Source organism: Neovison vison, chromosome 5, assembly GCF_020171115.1.
Source record: "Neovison vison isolate M4711 chromosome 5, ASM_NN_V1, whole genome shotgun sequence".
Classification (NCBI taxonomy): domain Eukaryota; kingdom Metazoa; phylum Chordata; class Mammalia; order Carnivora; family Mustelidae; genus Neogale; species Neogale vison.
Window position 1 is genome coordinate 155,133,717 of NC_058095.1, and position 24,100 is coordinate 155,157,816.

General features: G+C 44.1%; 1 protein-coding gene across 25 annotated transcripts in view; it reads right to left on the reverse strand.

Annotated features, from left to right (window-relative positions):
* The window catches only part of DOCK9 (dedicator of cytokinesis 9), a 279,424-nt gene that overhangs the window by 92,768 nt on the left and 162,556 nt on the right, over positions 1 to 24,100 (reverse strand). For all 25 annotated transcript variants that reach the window (XM_044250022.1, XM_044250019.1, XM_044250010.1 and 22 more), the window contains exons 10-15: positions 13,617 to 13,691; positions 12,608 to 12,748; positions 11,868 to 12,071; positions 11,194 to 11,316; positions 7,299 to 7,381; positions 6,579 to 6,701 (exon numbers count right to left, since the gene is read on the reverse strand). In XM_044250022.1, coding sequence (XP_044105957.1) covers positions 6,579 to 6,701; positions 7,299 to 7,381; positions 11,194 to 11,316; positions 11,868 to 12,071; positions 12,608 to 12,748; positions 13,617 to 13,691 — 749 coding nt within the window. The remainder of the gene's footprint in view (positions 1 to 6,578; positions 6,702 to 7,298; positions 7,382 to 11,193; positions 11,317 to 11,867; positions 12,072 to 12,607; positions 12,749 to 13,616; positions 13,692 to 24,100) is intronic.

The following is a 24,100-nucleotide window of genomic DNA, read 5'->3' on the forward strand; positions in this document are numbered from 1 at the left end:
TTTGGAGCTGCTGTATTTCTCGTGTTCAATAGTCGCCTGTGGCCAGTGGCTCCCATGTTAGGCTGCACAAATCTAGGTAAGAATATGGGCAAGATCTACTATCTTTGTGAACCACTCCATCCTCACCCCCATTCTTGGCTGGAGTTGTGACAATACAGAGCTAGAAGCCGTCTTAGGCTCCCGTGTCCAGTGAAACATGGGACACAAAGTAGGTGCACAGGGAAATGGCTGGTGTTTGTATCTGGGTCTAACAGTCCAGTCCCAGAAAGCCCTCTGTGACGCTCCTGACAAGAACTGCTACTGCATCAACCCTTCCCAGCTGGAAGGAAACTTCAACACAGCCATTTTGACACCCAGGCTGCTCTTCTTCACTTCACCTCTCTGGAACTTCACCACTCCAAGGGACCTGGTTACACTTCACCGTGTAACACCTTTCAACCATCTACAAAAAGCAACCACACCTTGCTGACGTCCGCCATTTTCCAGCTCTTTTGGGCCTTCCTCCAATGCCATTTCCCCCTAGAAGAATGTTCCATTTATATCTAGGTGCCCAAACTGCACACAGTGGGCCTAGGAAGGTCTAACCAGATGGGGACTGAGCAGCCATCTGGTTTTGAACAATACATGCTTCTACTCATGTAGCCAAATACTATTATTTTGTGGTAGTCACACCACCCTGGTGATGTACATTACATTTAAATCACCTAAAATCCCTGAGTCTTTTTCCATATGCTTTACTATCATGCTATCTTTCTCCATCCTGAATTCATACAATTATGTTTTTTGGGAACTCAGAACAGGATTTGATTTTTTGCCTTGAGGAAATTGTACTCTTTTACATTTGAGCCATTTCTATTTGATCAAACCCTCTTATGTCTAGACTCTAACATCTCATGTATTAGGTATTCCTAATAGCTCGATGTCATGAAGGCATTTCATCAGCAAGTTATATTCTCAAAAAGTCACTGAGAAGGACACTGCACAGAATACAGCCAAGAAAAGGTTCCTTCTCAAGCCTCTAGAAGCTTACCACTAGCCCACTCACCACCCCTCCTGGCATCTGGTTACTCCAACAGTGGAACTGTCCACTCATGCATGCTACACTTCTCTGACTTGTTCCCAGGACATTAGCATAATACATACTTATCAGAGGCTTTGCACTCCTCTGTGGTATCAGTTCCACAACCCAATCAGAAAGAGAAGAGCAGAGATGTGGTTAGGACGACTAGTTCAACATGACATGGCTTATTCCTAGAAAACAGAATGCTGCCTTGTGGTTCTTCATAAGCCACTGTTTAATAATGTCTTTTTAAACATTGCCAGAAAACATCAAAGTTCGCTGGCCTACAGATTCTGCATTTCGTTTTATTCCTATTTTTGAAAAACTCCCATCCTAGCTCCTGTTACCTGGTAAGCAGCCTCACAGGTAACGTGTCTTGTCTATCCTGGGATATTGTTCACCTGCACCAGGACTTCTTAACAGTCTTAAATTCTTTTCTTTCTTTTTTTTTATGATTTATTTATTTATTTTAGAGAGGAGAGAGCATGCACATGAGCAGAGGGGCAGAGAGAGAGGGAGAGAGAACCTCAAGCAGACGCTTCGCCGAGCACAGAGCCTGATGCAGGGCTCAACCTCACAGCCCTGCGATCATGACCTGAGCGAAAACCAAGAGCTGAATGCTTAACTGACTGCACCACCCAGGTGCCCTCCCCCAGTCTTAAATTCTTATCCTTATGACCACAGACCATGCTGAGCTCATTCATCTTTGCCCACTGCCAGCTCCAACTTCCAGAATCACTTTCTCCTAGCGTTTCTCTCCTTTCTGCTTGTCTTTTGTTTATATCTGAGTTTAAATGAGCAATTCCTTGAAATCCAGAGAGAGATCACGATCAGGAAGGCAAGTCAACAATCTTCCCAGACATTCTGCCTTCAGTTAAAATGATTTCTGGCCAAAGGATGTCCAGGGATAGCTCGGCATCACCCCTACAGCTTGCCCCTGTGCCCACTGTGCGATTTGTTAAAAAACACAATATTCTTTGCTACTCGCAGGAAGACTGTGCCTTTGATTCTTGGGAGCTGTCGCTGGCCTCCCCCCTCAACTGCATGCCCCCCAGATGATACACTGTCGGAGCCCCTCTCAGCTTCACACAAAGCTCCTCAAAGGACACCAACCCTAAGACCCATGGGTTTCTGTGCAGTGTTCAATTTTCCTGATATATACTGCCTTGCTCCACCTCTTCCTCCAAACAACTCAATGCTGCCCACATAGCACAACACACAGCGTCCCACAAATCTCAGAGATACCGCTGAAGCTGTAGCTGCATCCTCGAGTCACAAGTTCTCTGTTTATTACAAAGAATATTCCAAATATGAGTATTCAGGGATGTCATCTTTCTCACCCCTTTCCAGTTACTTCCGCCCATAAATGGGTCAGTACCTTCTTCACCACTCTTTCTATCCCTCTGACATCATCCTCATATGAACTTGGGATAATTGGATTGCTAAGCAACTAATTTCAATTCAACAATCTTTGCTGGAACTCTCTGTATAATGTGTTATTTCCTTCTCTGTCTGACTATACTTATTCCTCATTTGGTTTCTTCCCTCTGCCGAGAGCTTCTGCTTTTGGCTGCTAGTTCTACAGAGGCATTATGTCCACCCATTTCTAAGAAAGCACAGATCTGAGCTTCGTTCCACATCACACAGCACATGGGCTTCGTGGAAGCTTAGATTTTTAAATATAATGTTCAACTTACTTCAGAAATTTAGGGGTTTTATTGAACGTGGCTTATCAGACATCTAAACCTACAAACGAGAAATTGTACTGCCTTTTTTACATGCATTTGCAAAGTGGTGGTGGTGGGTGTGTGGGTGTGTGTGTGTTACACAAAGCAGATTCTCTTGTGACTGGGATTAGGTTTTGTTTAAATCTGTAAAGTATATATATATTCCATGTAAAACTTAAAATACTTGAGCACGAAAACCCATCCTAAAACTTCATTAAAAAAATGGATACAGTAGCCACATGTAGGGTATCTGGAATTTGGGAACTGCTTTTGTATACATATGAAGTTAGGAATGAGGCTCACTCTCGCTCTTAGGAAAAGAAAAGGTTTTTTTTTCTTCCCATTGCCCATACAACTGCTCACTAATCCCCAGAGGCAGGGAGAGTATCACAAACCAGCAGTCATTCCATGCCAACAGGCTGGGTGTCCTCACCTCTGTGTTTCCACTGCCTGGTTCCTCCTTCTCTACTGTCTGTCCTGACCCATTAAAGTGACTGGCCGGCAATACAGGCGTGCTTGGGTCTCCTGTAGTCCCTAAAAGCTTTGGAGTCACTTAAAAAATGTATATGCAATTGAAAGAAATTTGAGATTTTTTTTGAAAAGAAATCACTGAACTGATGTCTATGAGATAGTTCAGTGACCATTTACCAGGTGCTTACGGTGATACAACACACGTTCAACTGAGCACCACAGACAGAACACAAACACAGTATGATGATTCCCATCCTCAACAAGACATGTTAAGAAGCACTTCCATCCAGTGTGTGCAAACCTCCACGGGAAGGCCAGTGTCTAGTATACTGAGAAGGAAAGGGACGAGATGAGTCTTCTCGGTGAGAGAAATCACCCTGCAATCCGTTTTCCTTTATTCCCCCCATAGGTGTACGATTACAAGGGCTATGAGGGTTCCCCCTTAAAAAGAAGAGGATATTCAAGCTGAGAAGGCATTATGACCTGCCCCAGGTCCCCCGACATGGACATGAGTTACAGACTGGACTCCAAAAGAGGAGCAGGCGTGTTTCTTCTTAGACAAATGTTTCTGGAAGCATATATGTCAGCAATACCATTTATCTGACAGAATCATTTTCTTACTAAATCTTGGAACACAGCCCTTGATAATTACTGGAAGGGGAAGGGAGAAGTGGCTTATGAGATTTGGCAGCTGTTTTCTAAAGACTGGAGCAGCTTGAGAAAATTTTTCCCATCCATTATTAAATGACACTTTGAGACAATCATGGGAACAGAAACAATAGCTTTGCACCCAAGCAAGTGCCCAGGCCAGTGACAGAGGATTATTCTTCGTAAAAATAAATAAATAAATAAATAAATAAATAGGAAAGGAAAAGAGCAATACTAAGGTTAAAAAAAAAAAAAAAGAGGAAAAAGATAAAGGAAACCTCTGGTTCCCTAACTCCACTGTGGAAACCAGAGGGAATGGACATGGGCACTTCTCTAGATTCTTGCTATGAAGGAAAGACAAAGGCCCCCCTCAATGATAGCTGCACCTTCGGATGCTGATAGCATCACACCCCTATTTGCCAGTTTCTGAGTCTCTCACTGGCCATGGTCTTCCCACAAGATCCTTCCTCGTAAGCATGCCCATGAAGGCGCGGAGTGCCAGGGAGAACACTGCTGGGCTCTGAACCAGGAAAGGCCTGTGCTGTTTGCTGCCTGGCCATGGCCTCTTGGCTCAGATTATTCTTTCATTAAAGACCCCATAGGGTCCCACCCCTCCTCCTCCACTGAGGACCAGAACTGTGAGCTGGGACTACCACCAAAGCACCACCACCGGCCAGGGCCACCTCAAGCTAGTCAGTGTAGGACGTAACTTCTGATAGGGCTTCTAACCTCCATCACACATAAAAAACTCCATTGTTTGTTTGTCAGAATATGAAAATAAAAGTTAAAAAAAAAAAGCCCAAATAAAATCACGGAAAGCCATAAGGCAGAAGAGAAAAGCCACTTATACAGCCATCCCTCAGAGACAACCATGACCACCATTTTGGTGTATGTCTCTCTTTTTCCATCTGGCTGGTTATTTGCCTATCCATTTCTTCATTTATACACAAAAAGAAATATATAAAATATTTTCCTCTCAAAATTGAGGTCACATAGATACACTTTCACTTCCTTAACAATATAGTGTGTACACCTTCCTAAGTGATTCCATTTGGACTAACGCCGTGATTATTAAGAACTGCATGATAGTCCAGTGCAAGAAAACTGTCATCTATTTAACTAAAGGTGACTGGAGTTTTCAAAAAACAAAACAAAGTAAGATGACTTTTTATTCTACAAGCAAGGGAGAAATGTGACAATACTGTATAATGACATGTTATACATGATAACACTCACTATTAGTAAGTAATCATTTTTAAGAGATGCTAATTACAGTTCTGTTTAGAATTTTGAAAAATCAGAAGGAAGAGAAGTAAGAATAAGGCAAAAATGAACTTCTAACAGCCAGTCCTGATTCTAAGCAAAGTGACATTTTTACTTTGACACGTGGGGTTTTCCCCCCAAATAAAAAACTAAGATGGTAAAGGGCCTATGGTACAGAATAACTAGAGGCTGGCTCTCAGCCATTCTTTTCATTTCATTATTTTTTAATACCCTCAGTTCTTTCCCATTCATAGAATTTTCCCAGAAAACATCTGAAGTTTTTCTGTCCCTAGCAAAGGAAATGTCCTTAGCAAAGGAAATCAGTTTTGTGAGTTTTAAAGTGAACCCATGATGATGGAACACTAAACAGCGCAGTGATAGAAGATTCTCAGCCGGGCTGCCCCAGCCACTGCTTGGCCTCTCTTCTCCACCTTGCTGTGGGCTGAACGGCATCCCCAAACACATCTGCCAAAGTCCTAACCCCTGGTACCTATGGATGCAGGGTCTTTCCAGACATAATCAAGAGAAGATGAAGTCATTGAAGTTGGCCCTAATCCAGCATGACACGTTCCTTTAGAAGAAGGACACCTCACCAGAAACACACAGGAAGGCGTCCACGGGGAGCCTGAGGCAGTCACTGGACGGATGCCCTCACAAGCCGAGGAATGCCTAGGGTCATCAGAGATGAAGGAACCAAGAAAGGATCCTACCCCCACAGATTTTGGAGCAAGTGCAGCCCTGCCAATGTCTTGGTTTTGGAATTCTAGCCTCCAGAACTGCGAGGGAAGACATTTCCGTGGGGTTAAGCCACCCAGTCTGTGGCACTTTGTTTTGGGAGCTCTAGGAAACTCACACGCTCATGGGTATAGGGAAAGCATTGAAACAATGCTTGTAATCAGGAAGCACTATGTAAGCTACTGTCCTTCCCTTCCATCGCCCAATCAGGTAATGGTACCTGAGTCGCTCCATTGTGCAAGTCGGAAACCTGGGGGTTATTTATCTGAGACTGCTACCTACCCACTGCTCTCTCCTTCCACCCTTCACCCAGTCGGAAACCCCAGACAGAGGAACGATGGGTCCCCTGATGTGACCCCAATTAGTCCCCTTCTCCCACTGCCACTTGTCCTAGCTTTGATAAGTCCTTTCCCATCTCTTGCCAGTGGTCCCTCCACTGTCTCCTTCCTCTGAAGGCTCATCTCTACCCTCACGCCACCCTCCACAGCACCACCAAAAAATTAACCAGGATACCCTTCAATTTTAAATGTCTTCTTCCTTCCCAAGGACACGAGGTAAAGTTCCACGCTCCCCCAACTGGCCCTATGACGTTCAAGAGGAGCCCATGCCCCATCCCCACCAAACACCTTCTGTCTCTCAGGTGTGCAAATAACAAGAAAGGCTTTGAGACTCACTTCCGGAAGTCTGCCAGTAACTTGAGCATGTCATCATTGGAGAGCTTATTGCTATCTTGCCTGTAAAGAGCAGAGAATCTGGCATTTTTGTCAAGGTTTCCAGATGCATCCTTAAACAACGTCCTGAAATAGCCAAACAACATTTCTAAAGTGAGTTTCCAAAAGGCCAAAATAAATCCACAACTTAACTTTGGTTTCCACGTGAAGACCAATTATTATTCCATTGGCTGAATGTAGCTAACAGAAACTTCATTATCTAAAAACACGGAAGACATTTATGAGGATGAACACAACTAACTCAATTTACATAGAAAACATTTCCAGCATATGGCTCGTGCTTAGGGAATAACATACACAGTGAAATGCTTCAGAAGCAGAGCTCACAATTAAGGATGATCTACAGGGACCACCCCGCCCCCGCCCCCGCCACAACAGCCCACTCCCTTCCCTCTGCCCGGGCCGCTGCCCAAGCTGACCTCAGGACATGTGGAGGGAGCCCTGGATACCGGTCTCCACACAGCTCTCCTCCAGCCAGCACCTTTCCTCTCTGCGACTCCACTAAGGGACTATTCAGATAGGGAGGGGGCTTTCGTATTTTTCAGTTTTACACATTTAAATCCTCTTTGTCTCTTAACAATAAACAGAATAGACCTATCTATCTATATACCTCTCTTCATATATCTCTATCTATGTCAAATGTATAGAAGACGTTGTCCTTACCTTGCTGCCCACGCGAATGGCATTCTGTACTGGCCAAGTCTTTGGCATGCCTGCTTGGCATTCTTCAGCACTTTCTGAGCAACCTTGAAGACATCAGAATCAAGCCATGAGACGCTGCATCTCACTGCCAGGACTGTGGTCTAAAGAGCCATCACCCCATGTTCATTAAACAAGCTCTTATCAGAGTACCAGATGCTTGGAAAAGCACAGTGACGGCTAATGAATATGGTTGGATTTATACGAGGTCCAGAGCATTCTGTTTAATGCAGTCGTTAGCAGTGATTTTCAAAGAATGAGGACTGTTTCTAAAATGTTATGTCTTTTCTAAAATGTTTTTATGGGCCACAAGCATAGCATTTCATAGGCTTTGACAGTTCTTTATATGAAGAACTTATGGCTACTTATAACTCCACTGGGTTATTAACAATTGCTAATACTTGGTATTCACACCAAAATATATCACGTTAATTCAAGTTGAAATGAGAACTCCGATGACAAAACTAAGCGTGTATAGCTCCTAATGTGCACTGGCCTGTGCAAATTCCCACAATCTGGGGGGACAGATACTCATTATATAGGACATTACAGGTGCTGACTTAAGTGAGGCCAGAGTTTTTCATTGCTAGAGTCTCAGTTTCTAAGTATAAATTACTGCTATTTTCACTTCGTAAGGATCAGTTTTCATTTGTTGTGGGCTGACTTATTAACTCTATGGTGCACGGTGAAGCAGATTCGCTTTGGCCTAAGACGTATGCATGGCAGACCAACGAATCAACTCCACCCCCGCTGCTCAAGCTCAAGCAGATGACCTGCCCCCAAGTCTGCTCTTGGACACTGCACAGCTACCAACGCCAAGCCTGACTCGGTCACGGTGGCACGTTCAAGGGCCTTTTACAGCACTAATGCACACCACAGTCAAAGCAGTCATGGGAGTCGAGATCTAGAGCCTGTGAACCAAGGTGTGCACTGCGGAGCTGCAGCCTTGGCATCACCAGGGAGCTTGCCAGGAATGTAGAGTCTCAGGCCCCCACCGCAGACCAGCCAGGTCAGAACCTGCATTCTGAGCAGACTCCCGGGATCCATGTGCACCAGCTCTGACGAGTGCTCATCCTCTAGATGAGAAGGAGAAAAGCGCGGTTTGTCTTGAAGTCAAACTGAAACCCGCTGTGGGACCCCAGGCCATTAAACCTCTCTGGGCTCCACTTTCCCCACCTCAAGACAGAAGGGCATGGGCCATAATACTTTTCATTACCCCTTCCAGTTACCAGACATCATGATTCCACCACAACTGTGTGGTGGGAATCACTGCCCTCACGAGTGAATTACAAACGTGTGTTCATTGAAACGCGCCCGTAGCTCACCCAGTTCCTCCCCTTCTTCCAGTTGGGTATATTCTTGTCGGGGTCTGGGGTACACAGCCATAGGTAAAACGACCTACCTTCCTGGAGGGGTAATTTCACTCAAACATTTTTGGATAGAAACTATCATTTTTAGGTTCTAATAATACGGACTACGCTGTGAAGTAAAATGTAATATTTGCATAAAATTTAAAGCTAAAACACAGGCTTCAAGTTAAGTTTTACTGTTCCCTGCAGCAAACAGGGTCTGAGCTCACAGACTTACTGGGGGTGCAAATGGAACATGAGGTATGCAAAGACTGAAAAACTCATTTCTGCCCTCTAGGGTTTTCTTCCTCCCTCCCTCCCTTCCTTTCCTACCCTCCCTCTTTTACCTCCCTTCCTCCCTCTCTTCCTTCCTTTCTTTGTTTTTCTTCCTTCTTCTTTTTTAATCTATTCATGGCGGACACCTACGGAGACTTTCCATAAAAGTTCCCTCCTCTAAGACAAAATTTAATCTAAATGATGTTCCAGACCATCTTGGAAAACAGGAAGAAGTAATTTTGATACACATTAGAAAGTCATCCCTCAGTAGTATCTCTGCCAAAACTTTTATTCTGATAAAAAATGGCTGATATAAAACAGATATAAAATGGTTGATATAAAATCTATTCTGATATAAAATGTTAATCTCTGCCTTAATACTTCGGAGGTGTGAATGCGTGGAATAATGCACACATGGCTGAGCTTTCCGTTCCGTAAGTAAAGAAGGAAGAGCAGACTTGCACAGATGCTCAACGGACACTGGGAAGTGTGGAGTACAGCATAAAGTTGAGCCCAAAGGGAAATGTGATTTTGCAGCAACATGAGCTGCCAAATTTTAAACTGTGCACGTGGCAGGCAGAAGAGCAAAGATGGTGCATGTAGGCCCTGGAAATGAGTTACATACAAAGGGGCGTAGACCTTACTTGGGCCTTCACTGGTTATTAACCAAAACACAGCATGGAGGACATTAGGGGAAGGAAGGGAAAAATGAATTGGGGGAAGTCAGAGGGGGAGACGAGCCACGAGAGACCGTGGACTCCAGGAAACACACTGAGGGTTTCAGAAAGTATGGGGGTGAGGGGATGGGTGAGTCCGGTCGTGGATATCAAGGAGGACACAGGTGGCATGGAGCACTGGGTGTTCTACACAAACACTGAGTCATGGAACAAGACATCAAACACTAGTGATGTACTATATGATGACCAATGTAACATAATCAAAAAATTTTTTAAAAAACAAACAAACACAGGAGCTAAAAGAGCTTCTCATGCAAGGTTTTACAAACTTGATTTAAAAAATAAAATAGCTTCTTTCCAGGGACTAAACTTTACTCAGCTGTCATCAGCCAGAAAGGCATACTGTTGGAAGCAGTGCGCCCGGGAAGCTGGGCTTTCCCTGGCCGAGGGTGACAAGTGATAATGGTGTCCAGTGCATGTCACTAATCCGCAGCCTCGCCGGCGATGTCTCATATGTTATCTGCGCAGTCCCAGAACTGTTCCTGAGAGGGACCCGGGCGGGGAGCAGTCATCCTTCAAGTACAGATGGGTCACCAGAGCCCAGAGAGGTGACACAACTTCTCCAAAGCAGCCAGCCTTATTAGCACTCTGCACCCAGGTCTCTGACTCCTAGAACCTGCTCTTTAACAACCGCCCTCCATCCTGGGGACACCCCTGTGCTGTGTGGGAGGCCGCAGACAGGAATAGGGGAAGCTCTGAAGCAGCTCGATCATTGTCCTTCAGAGCCAGGGGAGTGTCCCCTCCTGCTGCAGACCAGTCCTTGTCAACAGAGCAGGGTCATTTCTCAGATGGACCACTTGTAAAAATTAATGTCAGACCAGCACAGATGGCACTCAAATGCTCACTCTACCAGATAGCTCGATGTGCTAGAAGGGGACAGGCAAGTGCCTTTGGTCACAAGAGCTGGGGGACACTGAGCATCTAACTAAACCTTGGTAAACCCCAGTTTTCTGATGCCTGAAAGGAGATCTGAGACTAGATAACCTCTGAGATTCAAGTCTGCGTGTGTCCACAGCAAGGCACTCCCCACCTAAGAAGCACACACCAAAGAAAGGAAAAACACCAAAAACATATCTCCCATGTTTCCCTTCCCTTCTATGGGAGTCACACCACCTCTGCCACCATAACCTGTCCCGTGGGACCATACAGGGGACTGAAGCACTGACCTTACTGGCCAGACCCTTCCCGTCTGCAGCCTCCGTGCACATTTCAGCATAAATGGACCCAGAGGGAATTCCAGAATCCGAGAGACATATCAACAGCTTTGGCAATTATTTTAAGATGTCTGGGCAACTGAAGCATTTTCTATACATACGGGACTACTTTTCACTGAAAACTGGACACACCAGGTTCAGTGGAACAGTAAACCTATGTAAGTAGTGTACATCTTCCAGAATATAAATACAGCCCAACTCTGACTTCTTTAAGCATTTCTGTTTTGACAGATCTTTTTTCTAATTGTTCTTTATCGTCACAAAGCGTAAAAGTCAGCCGTACCTTGGAAGAGTCTGAACTTTTCATGTACGGCTCGGCGCCATGCGTGATGCTGCCCTGGAGCACTTTCTCAATTCTAGCCACGAGGAATATATCGGGGTGAGGACACGTGACTGAGAATATCCCCTAGGGAACAAACGATTTTCTTTAGTGGGTCAAAGTCACAGCCACGTTAAACAAAGCCCCTGAATGTTAAACCTGCTAAAGCAGCAAAGAGTGTGTACTGCCCCTCAGGGGCACCCAGTGCTTGTCACCCGGTCATCGTCTGACCAAAGAGGTGATTTGGCAGGACGCCTGAGGGGCTTGGTTAGTGATGTATCTGTCTTGGGCTCAGGTCATGATCCCGGGGTCCTGGGATCGAGGCCCGCATCAGGCCCCCTGCTGCGAGAGGGGGCCTGCTCCTCCCCTTGCTTGTGCTCTCCCCCGACCGCCATAAAAATTAAATTAAATTTAAAAAAGGCAATATGGCGGGGCGGGAAGCAACTAGCAGAAAGTTTAGAAAAAAAGAAATGACAAGTCAAATGCCATTTCCTGTCCTCTCAGCTAATCATATACGCAGTCAATAAACTCCACAGTCTCATTCGACCCAGCTGTGCACTGCAGCGTCTCGCCACACATTCACACAGCGCGTGCGAGGGAAGTCGCGGCAGGACCACTGCTGGGCGTGAGTCCCCCACCTGCTTCGGATACTGCATGGAGGCTTCATGAAGGATGTCCTGAAGGGTAGGCGAGCTCTGCCTGCCACCGTTCATCACAGCCGGGCACGTGGGGGCCAGCATCTGTCTCACGGAGAAATGGTTCAGGTCCACGTGGAAATCGGCAGAAATCTTTCGGTTGTATTTTATGTCGAACAGGGACAGAGTAACAAAGAAGGGCTCTACCTGAACGAAACAAAATCATCCAGACCATCACTATGGCTCCAACTGTCGGGGGAAAAGAGCGTTGCTATCAAAGAAGAAATTATTCAACCTATTTGTAAGGGTTGCTATAAATCACTGTCAAAGAGAAAGTCTCCGTCCCTATCTTTTGTCACTAACATCCCATCCCTGAGGCTGAACAACCCCCGGCATCCTGACCTAAACGCTGCATTTCTCCATCAGGAATTAGGACTTTCGGTCCAGACCAACTGCAATCGGCACATTGGTGACCTCTGAACAGTTCTGTAAATTATTTTTTAAAAGGGAAAATTACAGGGGCAGTTGGGTGGCTCAGTGGGTTAAGGCCTCTGCCTTTGGCTCGGGTCATGATCCCAGGGTCCTAGGATCAAGCCCCACATCGGGCTCTCTGCTCAGCGGGAAGCCTGCTTCCCTTCCTCTCTCTCTGCCTGCCTCTCTGCCTACTTGTGATCTCTGTCTGTCAAATAAATAAATTAAAATCTTTAAAAAATAATAAAAAAATTTTTTTAAGGGAAAATTACATTTGTGGTAGGTCCTTCTTCATTTTCTGCAACACAGCATTGTAAATTGAAAGATAAATCATTGCACTTGACAAGAATTCTCTTCCCAAACTTCTCTTCAAATGGCTTCACTTCGGGTTCAGCTGATGTGAAGTCAAGCTTCTTTAAAAGAAAATGTACAAAAATACATTATGCTCACATTAAAAAAAAAAACTCCTAATAAACACATCCTAAGGAAATTCTGTAAAATATGGAAAAGATATATATATACTCATTTAATCACAACAGTGTCACTGTTTTATAAGTTTATATAGCTTATAATAATGATGAGATAAATGATGGTATGCCTACTCAATGGGTTATTATACAGAGCTTAGAAATTATGGTTATGAACAACTTCAGTGTCCATCAACAAATAAATAAACAAAATCTGGTATATTGCCCATACTGTGGAGTATTAGTCAGCTCTAAAAAGGAAGGAAATTCTGACACACGCTACAATATGGATGGACCTTGAAAAACATCACGCTCAATAATCCAGACACGAAGACTGCAAACAAAAGGGAGGAAAATACAGCAGAACCATCACGCTCTGGGGGCAGCTCTGGAGGTCCTTACCACGCCGGGTTCGGACTTTTGGGGACACAGATGTGGCTTGTATGTGCCTCGGACGAGTCAGGAAACACCACTGACTGCAAGGAATCTGCAATGATGCTTATTATTTTCTGACGGTCATTTTATAGGGTAAATTATATGTTCTTTGTGGACTCGAGGACATCCTGGATAGATCGCTCAGTTTTCAATAATCTACTAAATACGAAACACTTACAGTCATTGTGGTTTGGTGATGAGATTATGGTTGTTTTTTATTTTTCCTTTTCCCCTGAATTTTCTAAATTGTTGTTATGTTGCTTATAAATCCAAAGTAAACAAACATGCAAACACATAAATAAATGAAACATATCATCTGTCAAACATTTTCTTTCCCTGGCTTAGTTTTCAAATGTAAACATTAAAAAATAGTTCGTACCTGGGCATCTGGGTCCAAGTAAAAAAGTTTAACTCTGCTTTCACTTTTCAGTTTGATTTCTGCTTCTCTGGTACTCTGGCAACAAGAGAAACAAAAAATAAAAATCACATTAAAAAAAAACCTTTTTTTACAGAGCTGTTCGAACACATCTTCCCATCGGGAAGAGCGAGGCCACCAGACAACTCCACTCTCATTCTGGAGCATCAACGGCACATCAAGGAACAGGGACAGACTCTCAAGTGGGCAGCACATGAGAAGACCTGATCCTAGAGGGTCAAAAACAATCGAAGAAAGCGGAAGAGAATAATTAAGCATTACTATCACGAAAGGCTTCATACAGCAATGGAAGAGGAGACAGTCTCTGAATAAAGGGGTGGCTTTGAAGCCCAAAATTGAGGAAAACACGAGCATTTGGGGCTGAATGAAAAGGCTGCACAGCACAGATAGACAAAGAATGGAAATGAGCCCAGATGGTAGAAAGAATTTGGGGTCCACCAAAGACTGAGGTGTAAGCCCAGAGGGAGTGTGTTTTTTGAATGGTGGGAGAGAGAAACCGGCATATCTTGAATGACTGCCATGGGTGTCTACGGCAGGCAGGAGGGGGCACCGCTGATCCATTCAATAAAGACTTACTGAGAACCTCTTATGTGTCAGGCACTAGGGACACAAACATGAATGCAACACAGCACCTATCCCAAGGAATACTAGCGAAGAAGACAGATTATAAATAGGCGATAAGAATGACAGAGACAGCATAAGGCACAGTGAGTGCTAACCTGGCCCAGGGGATGGCAGTGAGGGAAGTTTCCAGAAGAAGGCCCACCCTGAAATCCAAGAACATCTGGCAGGAAAGGAGGGAGTTGTGGGAGGAGGTTCCTGCAGGTACAAAGCTACAGTCCCCCCTGAGCAATGGTTAAGTCGTTTATTACGACTGAATGCTGGGGCATGACGGGTAAACTAAAGAGAAATGAATCTGGGATTTGTAGCTTAGGGACTGTAGATCTTCTTCAGAAACCAAGAAATCCAAATGCACTATTTTTAAGCAAAGGAATAAAATAACCAGATTCTGCATTTTAAAAGAACCCCTTGGGCAGGACTGAGGCAGAGGGTTATAAGGGTTAAGGCCAAGAGGCCCAAATGGGCTCTTTATCACAGCTGCCTACCCCCACCCCACAGCAGAGCCCACCCATAACAAAGCCTAGTCCTCACGTGGGTAGCCATTAACTGAGATCGGTAAGTCAGGAGGAAGGGGTGTGTGGAGGTGACCAAGCACGGAAATGCCTGTGGACAGAGAAATGGCACATAAGCACGAGGCAGGGAGGAAGGCTGAAATTACAGACTCGGAGAACATCAGTCTAGAGAGGGGGACAGAGAAGCCTCAGAGTGGCTGAGATTCCCTGGGGGAGAATATGAAGGGGTTTGCAGACAGAAGCCCCAGGGCCCCGACACTGAAGGGATGGTGAGAAGAGAAGCCACAGAGGAAGTGGGACAAAGGGAGGCAGAGACAGGAGCTGGAGAAGTGGAATTTGGGAACAGAAAGACATTTCAAAGACATTCACAAGATGGAAGCCACTGCCAACCACATTATTTTTCACGCTCGGTGCCTCTAAATCTGTATCCTGTTCCTATTATCCTCAATCACCATGGTTAAGTCCACAGATTTGGAATAGGATGCCCTCACTTACCTGTTCTATCCCAACAGACTGACTCACATCTCAGCATGTGATGCGGCAGTGGCTGTCAGTGACAGCCACTAGTGCCTAGTGCCTGTGTCCCTAGTGCCTGACAGCCACTGCCGCATCAGTAGGGAGGGTGGGGAGGGTGGGGAGGGTGGGGAGGGTGGGGAGGTTGTCCTGTCCTCTCTGGTGGTGGCTGAACTTGATCTATTAATTATATTGCTGGATCTCAGCTCATGAGAAACTGAGCAGCTTCCTAAAATTCTCAGTCATGAAGCTGTCACTAGAGGTTGGTTCTCAGCAATGACCCAAACTCTACCACGACCAGATCTAAAAACCAGCTGTCTCTGTCTGGCAAAATGAAAGGACCACCAGAATACCAACTAAGAAACTGTGTCCTAGTTCTAGTTCACTTGTCCCCTAGCTATGTGAACGTGAGCAAGTCGCTTAACCTCTCTGAACTCCACTTCCATTTCTAAGTAAAAATGTTGAATAAGATGAGGGATAGAGTCTCTTCGCACAACAAAGTTTATCTTGATCTTCTCAGTGGGAGCTTTAAGGCTTCTAGAGGTGAGCATTCCCACAAATCGTTCGATATGAGCTAGCTCTCTCCACACATGGGCCATGGGACAGGACAACTTTTTTACTCCATATTGCCAATCAGTGCTCCTAACTTTTCACATCAAAAGAGCTGAACATGTGCGTGCAGAATATACTTAGCTGAACCCAAAGAATTTGCTATACTTTGTACACAATCCATGATGTTTCCTACCAGAAACGTCAGTACTAAGTGCTGCAAGCCACCACCGCCAGTCACGCATTCTACTTCTGAATTCCTGCTCGAGTCTGCAACAAAGGCAGATCCTGTGATCTCAGACACTACAACAGAGCGATGGATTCTTAATGCAGATACAGTTCCTAGAGGGTTTCTCAAAGACGCTTGTTGTCACAAGCTGACTGTATCCGAGATCAGAAATGAACACAGCACAGATGACTGCTATGAGGTCCGTACAATAGAGGACAACCAGGGATGTAAACATATTAAAAGGAAAAAAAAAAACAAAAACTAGTCAAAATAGACTCAAGGCATCCTGATGTTGCCACTAATATCCAAGGGACAGATTCTTCACTAGAGAAGCCATTTAATGGGAAAGAACGGACAATGTCAGATGCAAAATGACCTAAAAGCCTATCATCTACCTTAGATACATTGACAGCTCCACTATGTCACTGATTAAAAGCAAACTCAAAGCTCCTTAAAAGTTCCTCCGATTCCTCTCAAGGCTTACAACAAATGCATTAAACAGAGGGGATAACTGATAAATAGTGTTTGAGGGAATTACCAAGTAAAACATAGGCAGAAAGAAAATGTGGCTCAGGAAAGGCAGGGCTTTGCCCCAGACCAGGGAATAACAATTATCTGGAAGGGTCACAATGATAAAAAGCAAATATGTATTGATAAGAGTCAGTATCTCCATGCTAATATTATCCCAAATGCACATGTAAAACTTGTATAACCTTGGGGGGCGGGTCCTAGTATGATCCTTGTTTAGAAAAGGAGACACTGATGGGGCGCCTGGGTGGCTCAGTAGTTGAGCCTCTGCCTTTGGCTCTAATCGTGTTCTCAGGGTCCTGGGATCGAGCCCCACATCGGGCTCTCTGCTCAGTGAGGAGCCTGCTTCCCCCTCTTTCTCTGCCTGCCTCTCTGCCTACTTGTGATCTCTGTCAAATAAATAAATAAAATCTTTAAAAAAAAAAAAAAGAAAAGGAGAAACTGAGCCACAAGGGATAAATACTTTGCTCAAGAATTCAACACAATAGGGGTACCGGGGTGGCTCAGTGGGTTAAGGCCTCTGTCTTCGGCTCAGGTCATGATTCCAGGGTCCTGGGATCGAGCCCCACTTCGGGCTCTCTGCTCAGCAGGGAGCTTGCTTCCCTTCCTCTCTCTCCACCTGCCTTTCTGCCTACTTGTGATCTCTGTCAAATAAGGAAATAAAATCTTAAATTAAAAAAGAAATTCAACACTATTAAAAAAAATTTTTTTAAAAAGATGGAGGAAGAGATCTACAAGCCAATAAAACACCCAAGATTGCCTGTACACCACAAGAGGATCTTATATCTTTGACAGATTTGATAGGAACAAATCTGAGAGGGACAAACAGCCACAACTTGATCCTGTACTTCTGGCCTCCAGAACTGTGGGACAATAAATTTTTGTTGTATAAGCAAAAAAAAAAAAAAAAAAAAAAAAAAAAAGAATTCAACACAATAAATGGAAGCCTGACTTCTGAGTCTGTGTGGCGTCAACACGGACTCTTCAACTATTAGACAAGGAAAAAGAATAAAGTATATGAACAGGCAAGTCAGAGAGGAAGACACACAAACATCTGAAAATCAAAAAATCTCACTATTAAGCAGCAAAACACAAATGAAAGCAGTGAAATACCATTTTCACTCTCCTGGGGAGGACATAGAAAAATGGGAATGTGAACTGTTATAACATTCTGGGAAGCAACCTGGCAATATTTAAAGCATTAAAAACACAATAACCTCTGACCTAGAGATCCTATTTCACAGACCATCCCTATTGAAATAAAACAAGTATTTAAGCTTATGATACGCCATGCTGTGGGGAGCCTAGGTGGCTCAGTCGCTTAAGTCTCTGACTTCAGCTCAGGTCATGATCTCAGGGTCCTGGGATGGAGTCCCTTGTCAGGTTCCCTGCTCGGTGGGGAATCTGCTGGTCTCTCTCCCCTAACCCTGCCCCCTGCTCATGTTCTCTCTCTCAAATAAATACATAAAAGCTTTATAAAAATGTGTCATGTTGGGGCGCCTGGGTGGCTCAGTTGGTTGGACGACTGCCTTCGGCTCAGGTCATGATCCCGGAGTCCTGGGATCGAGTCCCGCATCGGGCTCCCAGCTCCACGGGGAGTCTGCTTCTCCCTCTGACCTTCTCCTCCTCATGCTCTCTCTCACTGTCTCTCTCTCAAATAAATAAATAAAATCTTTAAAAAAAAAAATGTGTCATGTTGTTTATTATGTACTGTTTATAGAGGCTTAAAAAGGAAAATAACCCAAAATGTTCATGAATATGAAGGAGGTAAATAAAGTTCAAAATACCCACATTTAGAATATTATACAGCTATGAAGAGCGAGTAAACTCAACCTTTATGGCCCCCAAGGGGCATCTTTACAAGACTTTTACAAGACTTTTAAGTGACAGAACAAGTTTCAGAGTAATGTATATACCTTGAGCGTATTTTTTTTAAAAAGCTAAAACCACCATACATGTGTGTGTATTTCCACAAGCAATCAGTCTGACACAACAGGAATTGCTACAGATCATTAACACTCGTGTTCTCCAGGATGTGGGGACGGACCATGAAGGGAAAGAGTAACTCTACACAACTTTGGATATTTTTACTTATCATAGCAAACACCTTTATTTTTACTTAAATTTTAGTAAAGATAATAAAATAAACTCCCTTTCGCAATCGAAGGGCCCACAAAATGTAGCTGTAAAAAAATATTACCCCACAGTCTACTTGTTCAGCGCTTCTGGAAGTGACAGAAACCAGCTCTGCTCTTAAAATAATCTGTGGTCAGTCCTATGTTGTGGAGGTAGGAAGAATGGGGCTGGCTTTTCCCCAGACCCTGTCACTGCTGTCCTGCTCACAACCCATCTAATTACTATGGGTTCAGAAGAAAGGAAAACATGAAGAAAATGGACAATGACAGAGCCGTTTTCTGTGAAAACTGGTACTTGCTCAGAAGTCAAAGAGAGTGACTCATCTAAACCAAAGGCTATTCCCCTCACTCCTGTGAACCCTAAGTGTAACCACTAACAGCCCACCCTTACAATGTTTTCTTTCTTGTCTAAGAAGCAGTTATGGGGGCACCTGCGTGGCTTAGTTGGTTAAGCGTCCAACTCTTGATCTCAGCTCAGGTCATGATCTCAGGATCATGAGATCGAGCCCCTTGTCAGACTCTGTACTCAGCATGGAGTCTGCTTGTCCCTCTCCCTCTGCTCCCTGCCCTCACTTGCACCTCTCTCTTCCTCTCTCTCACATAAATAAATAAATAAATAAATAAAATCTTTTTTAAAAAGCAGCAGCAGCAGCAGCAATTATGGACCTTGCATTCAAGGCGTTTCCAGAAGGACTGCTGTAGGCTCGCACACTCTGTGTCTTAAATTTATCCCTGAGCAAGCAAACAATTAAAATCCAATGACCATGGCCAGCAGCATCTTATTTTGAAGACGAGTTATCAGAAAAACACTGTGTTAACTGTTGGTTCAGTTAAACAGAATGGGTTGGAACAAGAAGACTTGGAAAATTCCTTGGAGGCCAGAATCTATATTTAAAGAGCTGTCAGGATTTGTTTCTACTACTTCCAAGATATCTAACTCCCCACGGCCATTACCTCTTCCTCTGCCTCACAAAGCAATAATAAAGCATCTAGAAAAAGGAGGCCCGGGGTGCCTGGGTGGCTCAGTTAAGCATCGGACCCTTGGTTTCAGCTCAGGTCATGGTCTCAGGGTTGTGAGATGGAGCCCCATGTTGGGCTGCACGCTCAGTACAGAATCGGCTTGGAGATTCTCTCCCTGTGGCCCTCCCCTCCAATTGCACTTGCTCTCTCTCTCAAAATAGTCTTTTCAAAAAATGAGAAAGAAAAAAAAAAAAGAATAAGGAGGCCCAAGAGAGGGAATGCCTCCCGACCTCATGAGCACAACCCCAGCCAACGGCTTTGTCTCATGATACAAGGACATCGTTGCCTCGATTATGATACAGGGAAGGAAGCGTCTATTCCAGACGTGGCTTTAAAAAGTCAGAGAAGGTATCTGCGAAACTGGCTGGCTGCCTCACCCTCATGCAACCTCAGTGAGACTATGAAGTGGAGAACCAGGACTCCATCCTATGTTCAGCTGTAAAAGACTGACCTGGAAAGAGAAGTTCACTCACTAAAAAGAAGTTACCATGGGGCGCCTGGGTGGCTCAGTGGGTTAAGCCGCTGCCTTCGGCTCAGGTCATGATCTCAGGGTCCTGGGATCGAGTCCTGCATCGGGCTCTCTGCTCAGCAGGGAGCCTGCTTCCTCCTCTCTCTCTGCCTGCCTCTCTGCCTGCTTGTGATCTCGCTCTGTCAAATAAATAAATAAAATCTTTAAAAAAAAAAAAAAAAAAAAGAAGTTACCAGCTAACTGAACACGAGCAATTTCGCATTAACAGTAAACAGTGCTCTTCTTTCAGAGCCACGTGGGGAGGCCAAGGTAAGGTGAGTTGCTGTTCTCTGAGTACCAAACAGCACAAAAAGAGAAAAGCTGTGAAGGAAAACAGACAGTGGGAACACGAGGGTTTTCTTCCTACTTTCCTTAGGAGGTGATATATACGTGCCGAAGACAGGTATAAAGATATAAGATGAAGATAACCACAGAAAGAAATTACTAGATAAGTAGCCACTGGGTTTACAACATGATTATATTACCCTTGGCAACATGATTATATTACCCTTGACTTTATAAGAAACCAATTAGCTAACTTTACAGTTTGTGTATTTAATAAAAATGTTGATAAGACTATGGGCTCCGAGGTGTGCCTGGATGGCTCAGTTGGTTAAGCAGCTGCCTTCGGCCCAGGTCACAATCCCAGGGTCCTGAGCTCCTTGCTCAGCGGACGCCTGCTTCTCCCTCTCCCTCTGCCTGCCACTCCCCCTGCTTGTTCTCTGTCAGATGAATAAATAAAACCTTAAAAAAAAAAAAAAAGACTACATGCTCTGATACTACAAATGCTGTTACATTTACAACGAACATGTATTCGGTTCCATATTAGACAATAGGAGGAAAAGAGAAAGTTTCAGGGCAGATACACTGGATCTTCAATAAGAAAACAATAAAGATGCTCAGTACCAAATGTACAAGCCACACAAGGGCCACGAATACACAACATATTCTGAAAACCTAAGCCCATTTCGTCCTTGCCATATGTCAAGGGCCCCTCCATTATATTCCAAAACGAGACCTCAGTTATTTTTGTACTAAAACAACTTCCTGTCACTCATATCCTGTTTGTTCTGTCTGGGTCACAGTGGAAGACAAAAGCCGGGGCAACAGGATGAATGAAGCAGAAAGAAGAGCTGGGCAGAGAGGAGCCCGCCGTTCACTCCCACCGCCAACACGGCCCGACTGCCGCCTCGGCTCGAGTCCTTTCTCCGCAGCTTACTTCTCATCTCCCGCTGGACCCTTCCCTACCCCTCCACTGCCTCTTCCCAGCGCTGACCTCTTTGCCTCTTCATCCCGATTAAACTGCCCTCCCTTGCACAGGTGCGCACACAGGCTCTCCTTCCCGTCCCTTCCCCCTCCATGTCAACTTCGGATTCTGCAACTATGGAACCGTTCCTCCTCAGATCAAGAGGACCCGTTGTTAGTCAACTCCCTGCTTCCTTAACAGCCACAAAAGGCCCCCACCCTGAAACACTGGAGAGGGTTATAAATTAGGCTACAATTATCCTTATGCTGGGGGCACCGTCGGGCCGGGGCTCCCCCAGCTGCCCCCCAACACCACTACCACACCCACACGAGCATCACGAGCGGGACAGCAGCATGTGGACTGCGTGACAGCATGTCCTCAGTGTCTTTGTTCTTTTAATTTCTCCCTTTGAAAAGTTACTTGCTGCCCTTTATCTACCTTCTTAAATAGAAGTTTTGTTTTTTTTTTTTTTTAAACAGTTAAGAGCTAGGAAAAAATAACAACAGTGAAGCCCCTTATAATACTTTTTTCGGGCTTTGACCATGACCACAGTGAGAAATACGCTTATATCACAACCCAATACATACACACATACCACATATGTACGTTTTTAAAAGTATTATCTATCGCTGGGCTCCCTGGCTGGCTCAGCTGGTAGAGCATTTGACTCTTGATCTTGGGGTTGTGAATCTGAGCCTCCACTGGGCACAGAGATTATGTAATTTAAAAAACTTTTGTAATAGTACCTGTCATTATTGAGGGCAGCATAGTTAATGTCTTAAATTCAGTTCTACTCCATTCGTATTTAAAATATCTGGCGCACAGAATGCTGAGCTAAAGAAGCCTGATGCGTACTGTACAACCCACTAATAAGAAGAACTAGAACAGTCACAACTAATCCACAGTGACAGAGGTGAAAGCAATGCGGCAGCAGCTGGGACAGGTGGGCAAGACCATCCGCTGAGGTGCCAGAAATGTGCTATGTGTGGGCCTGGGTGGTGGTTATGCAGGTGCAGAAATGTGAAATCCACTGAGCAATACAACTAGCGCTCCTTTTAAGTTCTGCTTCAATAAAAAGGAAGAAGAAAACAAAATAAAATGAGATGGGGGCTGAAACCAATTAAACCGATTTAACCAATGATTCTGTTCTGTGGTTATGCAGTCTGAAAATAGTCCCAATTACATATGTAGGTATGTTATCTCTATATTCTCTCATATATACTTTAAAAACATTCCTAGGTCCTAGGACTGAGAAATACTGAATTATTATGCTGACCAGGCCCAGGTAGGCAGTGAGAGAAGAAAGGAGGGCACAACTCCTGTATGTCTTCACAGGGAAAAGAAGAAAGTATAGCTTTTTAATCAACATTAGTCTTCTCCTAGGCGTCCACTGTGTTCAACCAGTAAGTGTAGGAAGTTACTTCTCGAATTCTGGATTGCAGTGCACATGTCAGCGATTTCATAAAACAAGTCCTAACACTTTGAGAAATTATGAGCCCCCCAAACATCCAGAAACAAAAAAGCAAATCCCCATGCAAAATATGACACACAGAAGTTCACAGCATAAAAACACATACACACAGGCCAAAACCCTTCCCAGCTGAGTAGGAGGTTACAATGGTGGTGCTAAAATTAGCTTTAATAGGCAGGTGCTAAAAAGATACTGCGGTAACAGTCAAGTCTTGAAGAAAAACAATACTCTCAAGTCCTAGCCAGGGAGGGAGATTTTACATTTTAGAATAGCCATGTTGTCTTAAAGTAAAGGTCAATGCTGAATGCAAGTCTATTTATAATCGTATATAGATAAACCATGTTTTCTATTACAGTGTTTAAGATGTGGGTGTGTAGGGTCTCTGTTTCACTGTAGTTGCAAAGAAAAAGAATAGAATGGCAGTAACAGAGCAAGAATATAAATGGCCAGAGAAAACAAAGATATTTCTCTCATTTAAAAGAGAATCATTCATAGATACGTATCAGGAGACAAATACAAGGATATTCATTGTAGCATTGTTCGTAATAGAAAAAACTGGAAGAGAACAGCTAAAATGAAATGCTTACATGGCACAAGAAAAGGGATGAACTAGTCTATAACCAGTTTTGATGGATTTCAAACACAAGGCTGAATCAGAAAGCACATGCACAATCACATGTTAGCATTCATATGACATTTTTAAACACATGAAACACAATCATATGTATCATTATGAAAGGTACATGAGTAAAGATAAAGCAATAAAACTAAAGCAATCCCAGAAAATTCACAATAGTGACTGTCAACAGTTGAGGTCTCAGGGGAGGAAGAATGGTGTTTAAAAAAACTTCAAGCACAACTAGTGTTTTAATTCTTTTAAAAAGTATGGAAGCTAAAAGGACAATAAAGTAACAGCACTGAATCTGGGTCGTGGGAATACAGACGGTTGTTTAGATCTTCTTTGTGCTTTTCGGTAACTTTCACATTTCTCAAAATTATTAAAAACAGATAATAACTTGTTTTTTCATTCAGAGTGACCCAGGAGCAATTTATAAAACTCAAACTCAGGCAACCCCTCTTTGGTTTAGTGGAAGA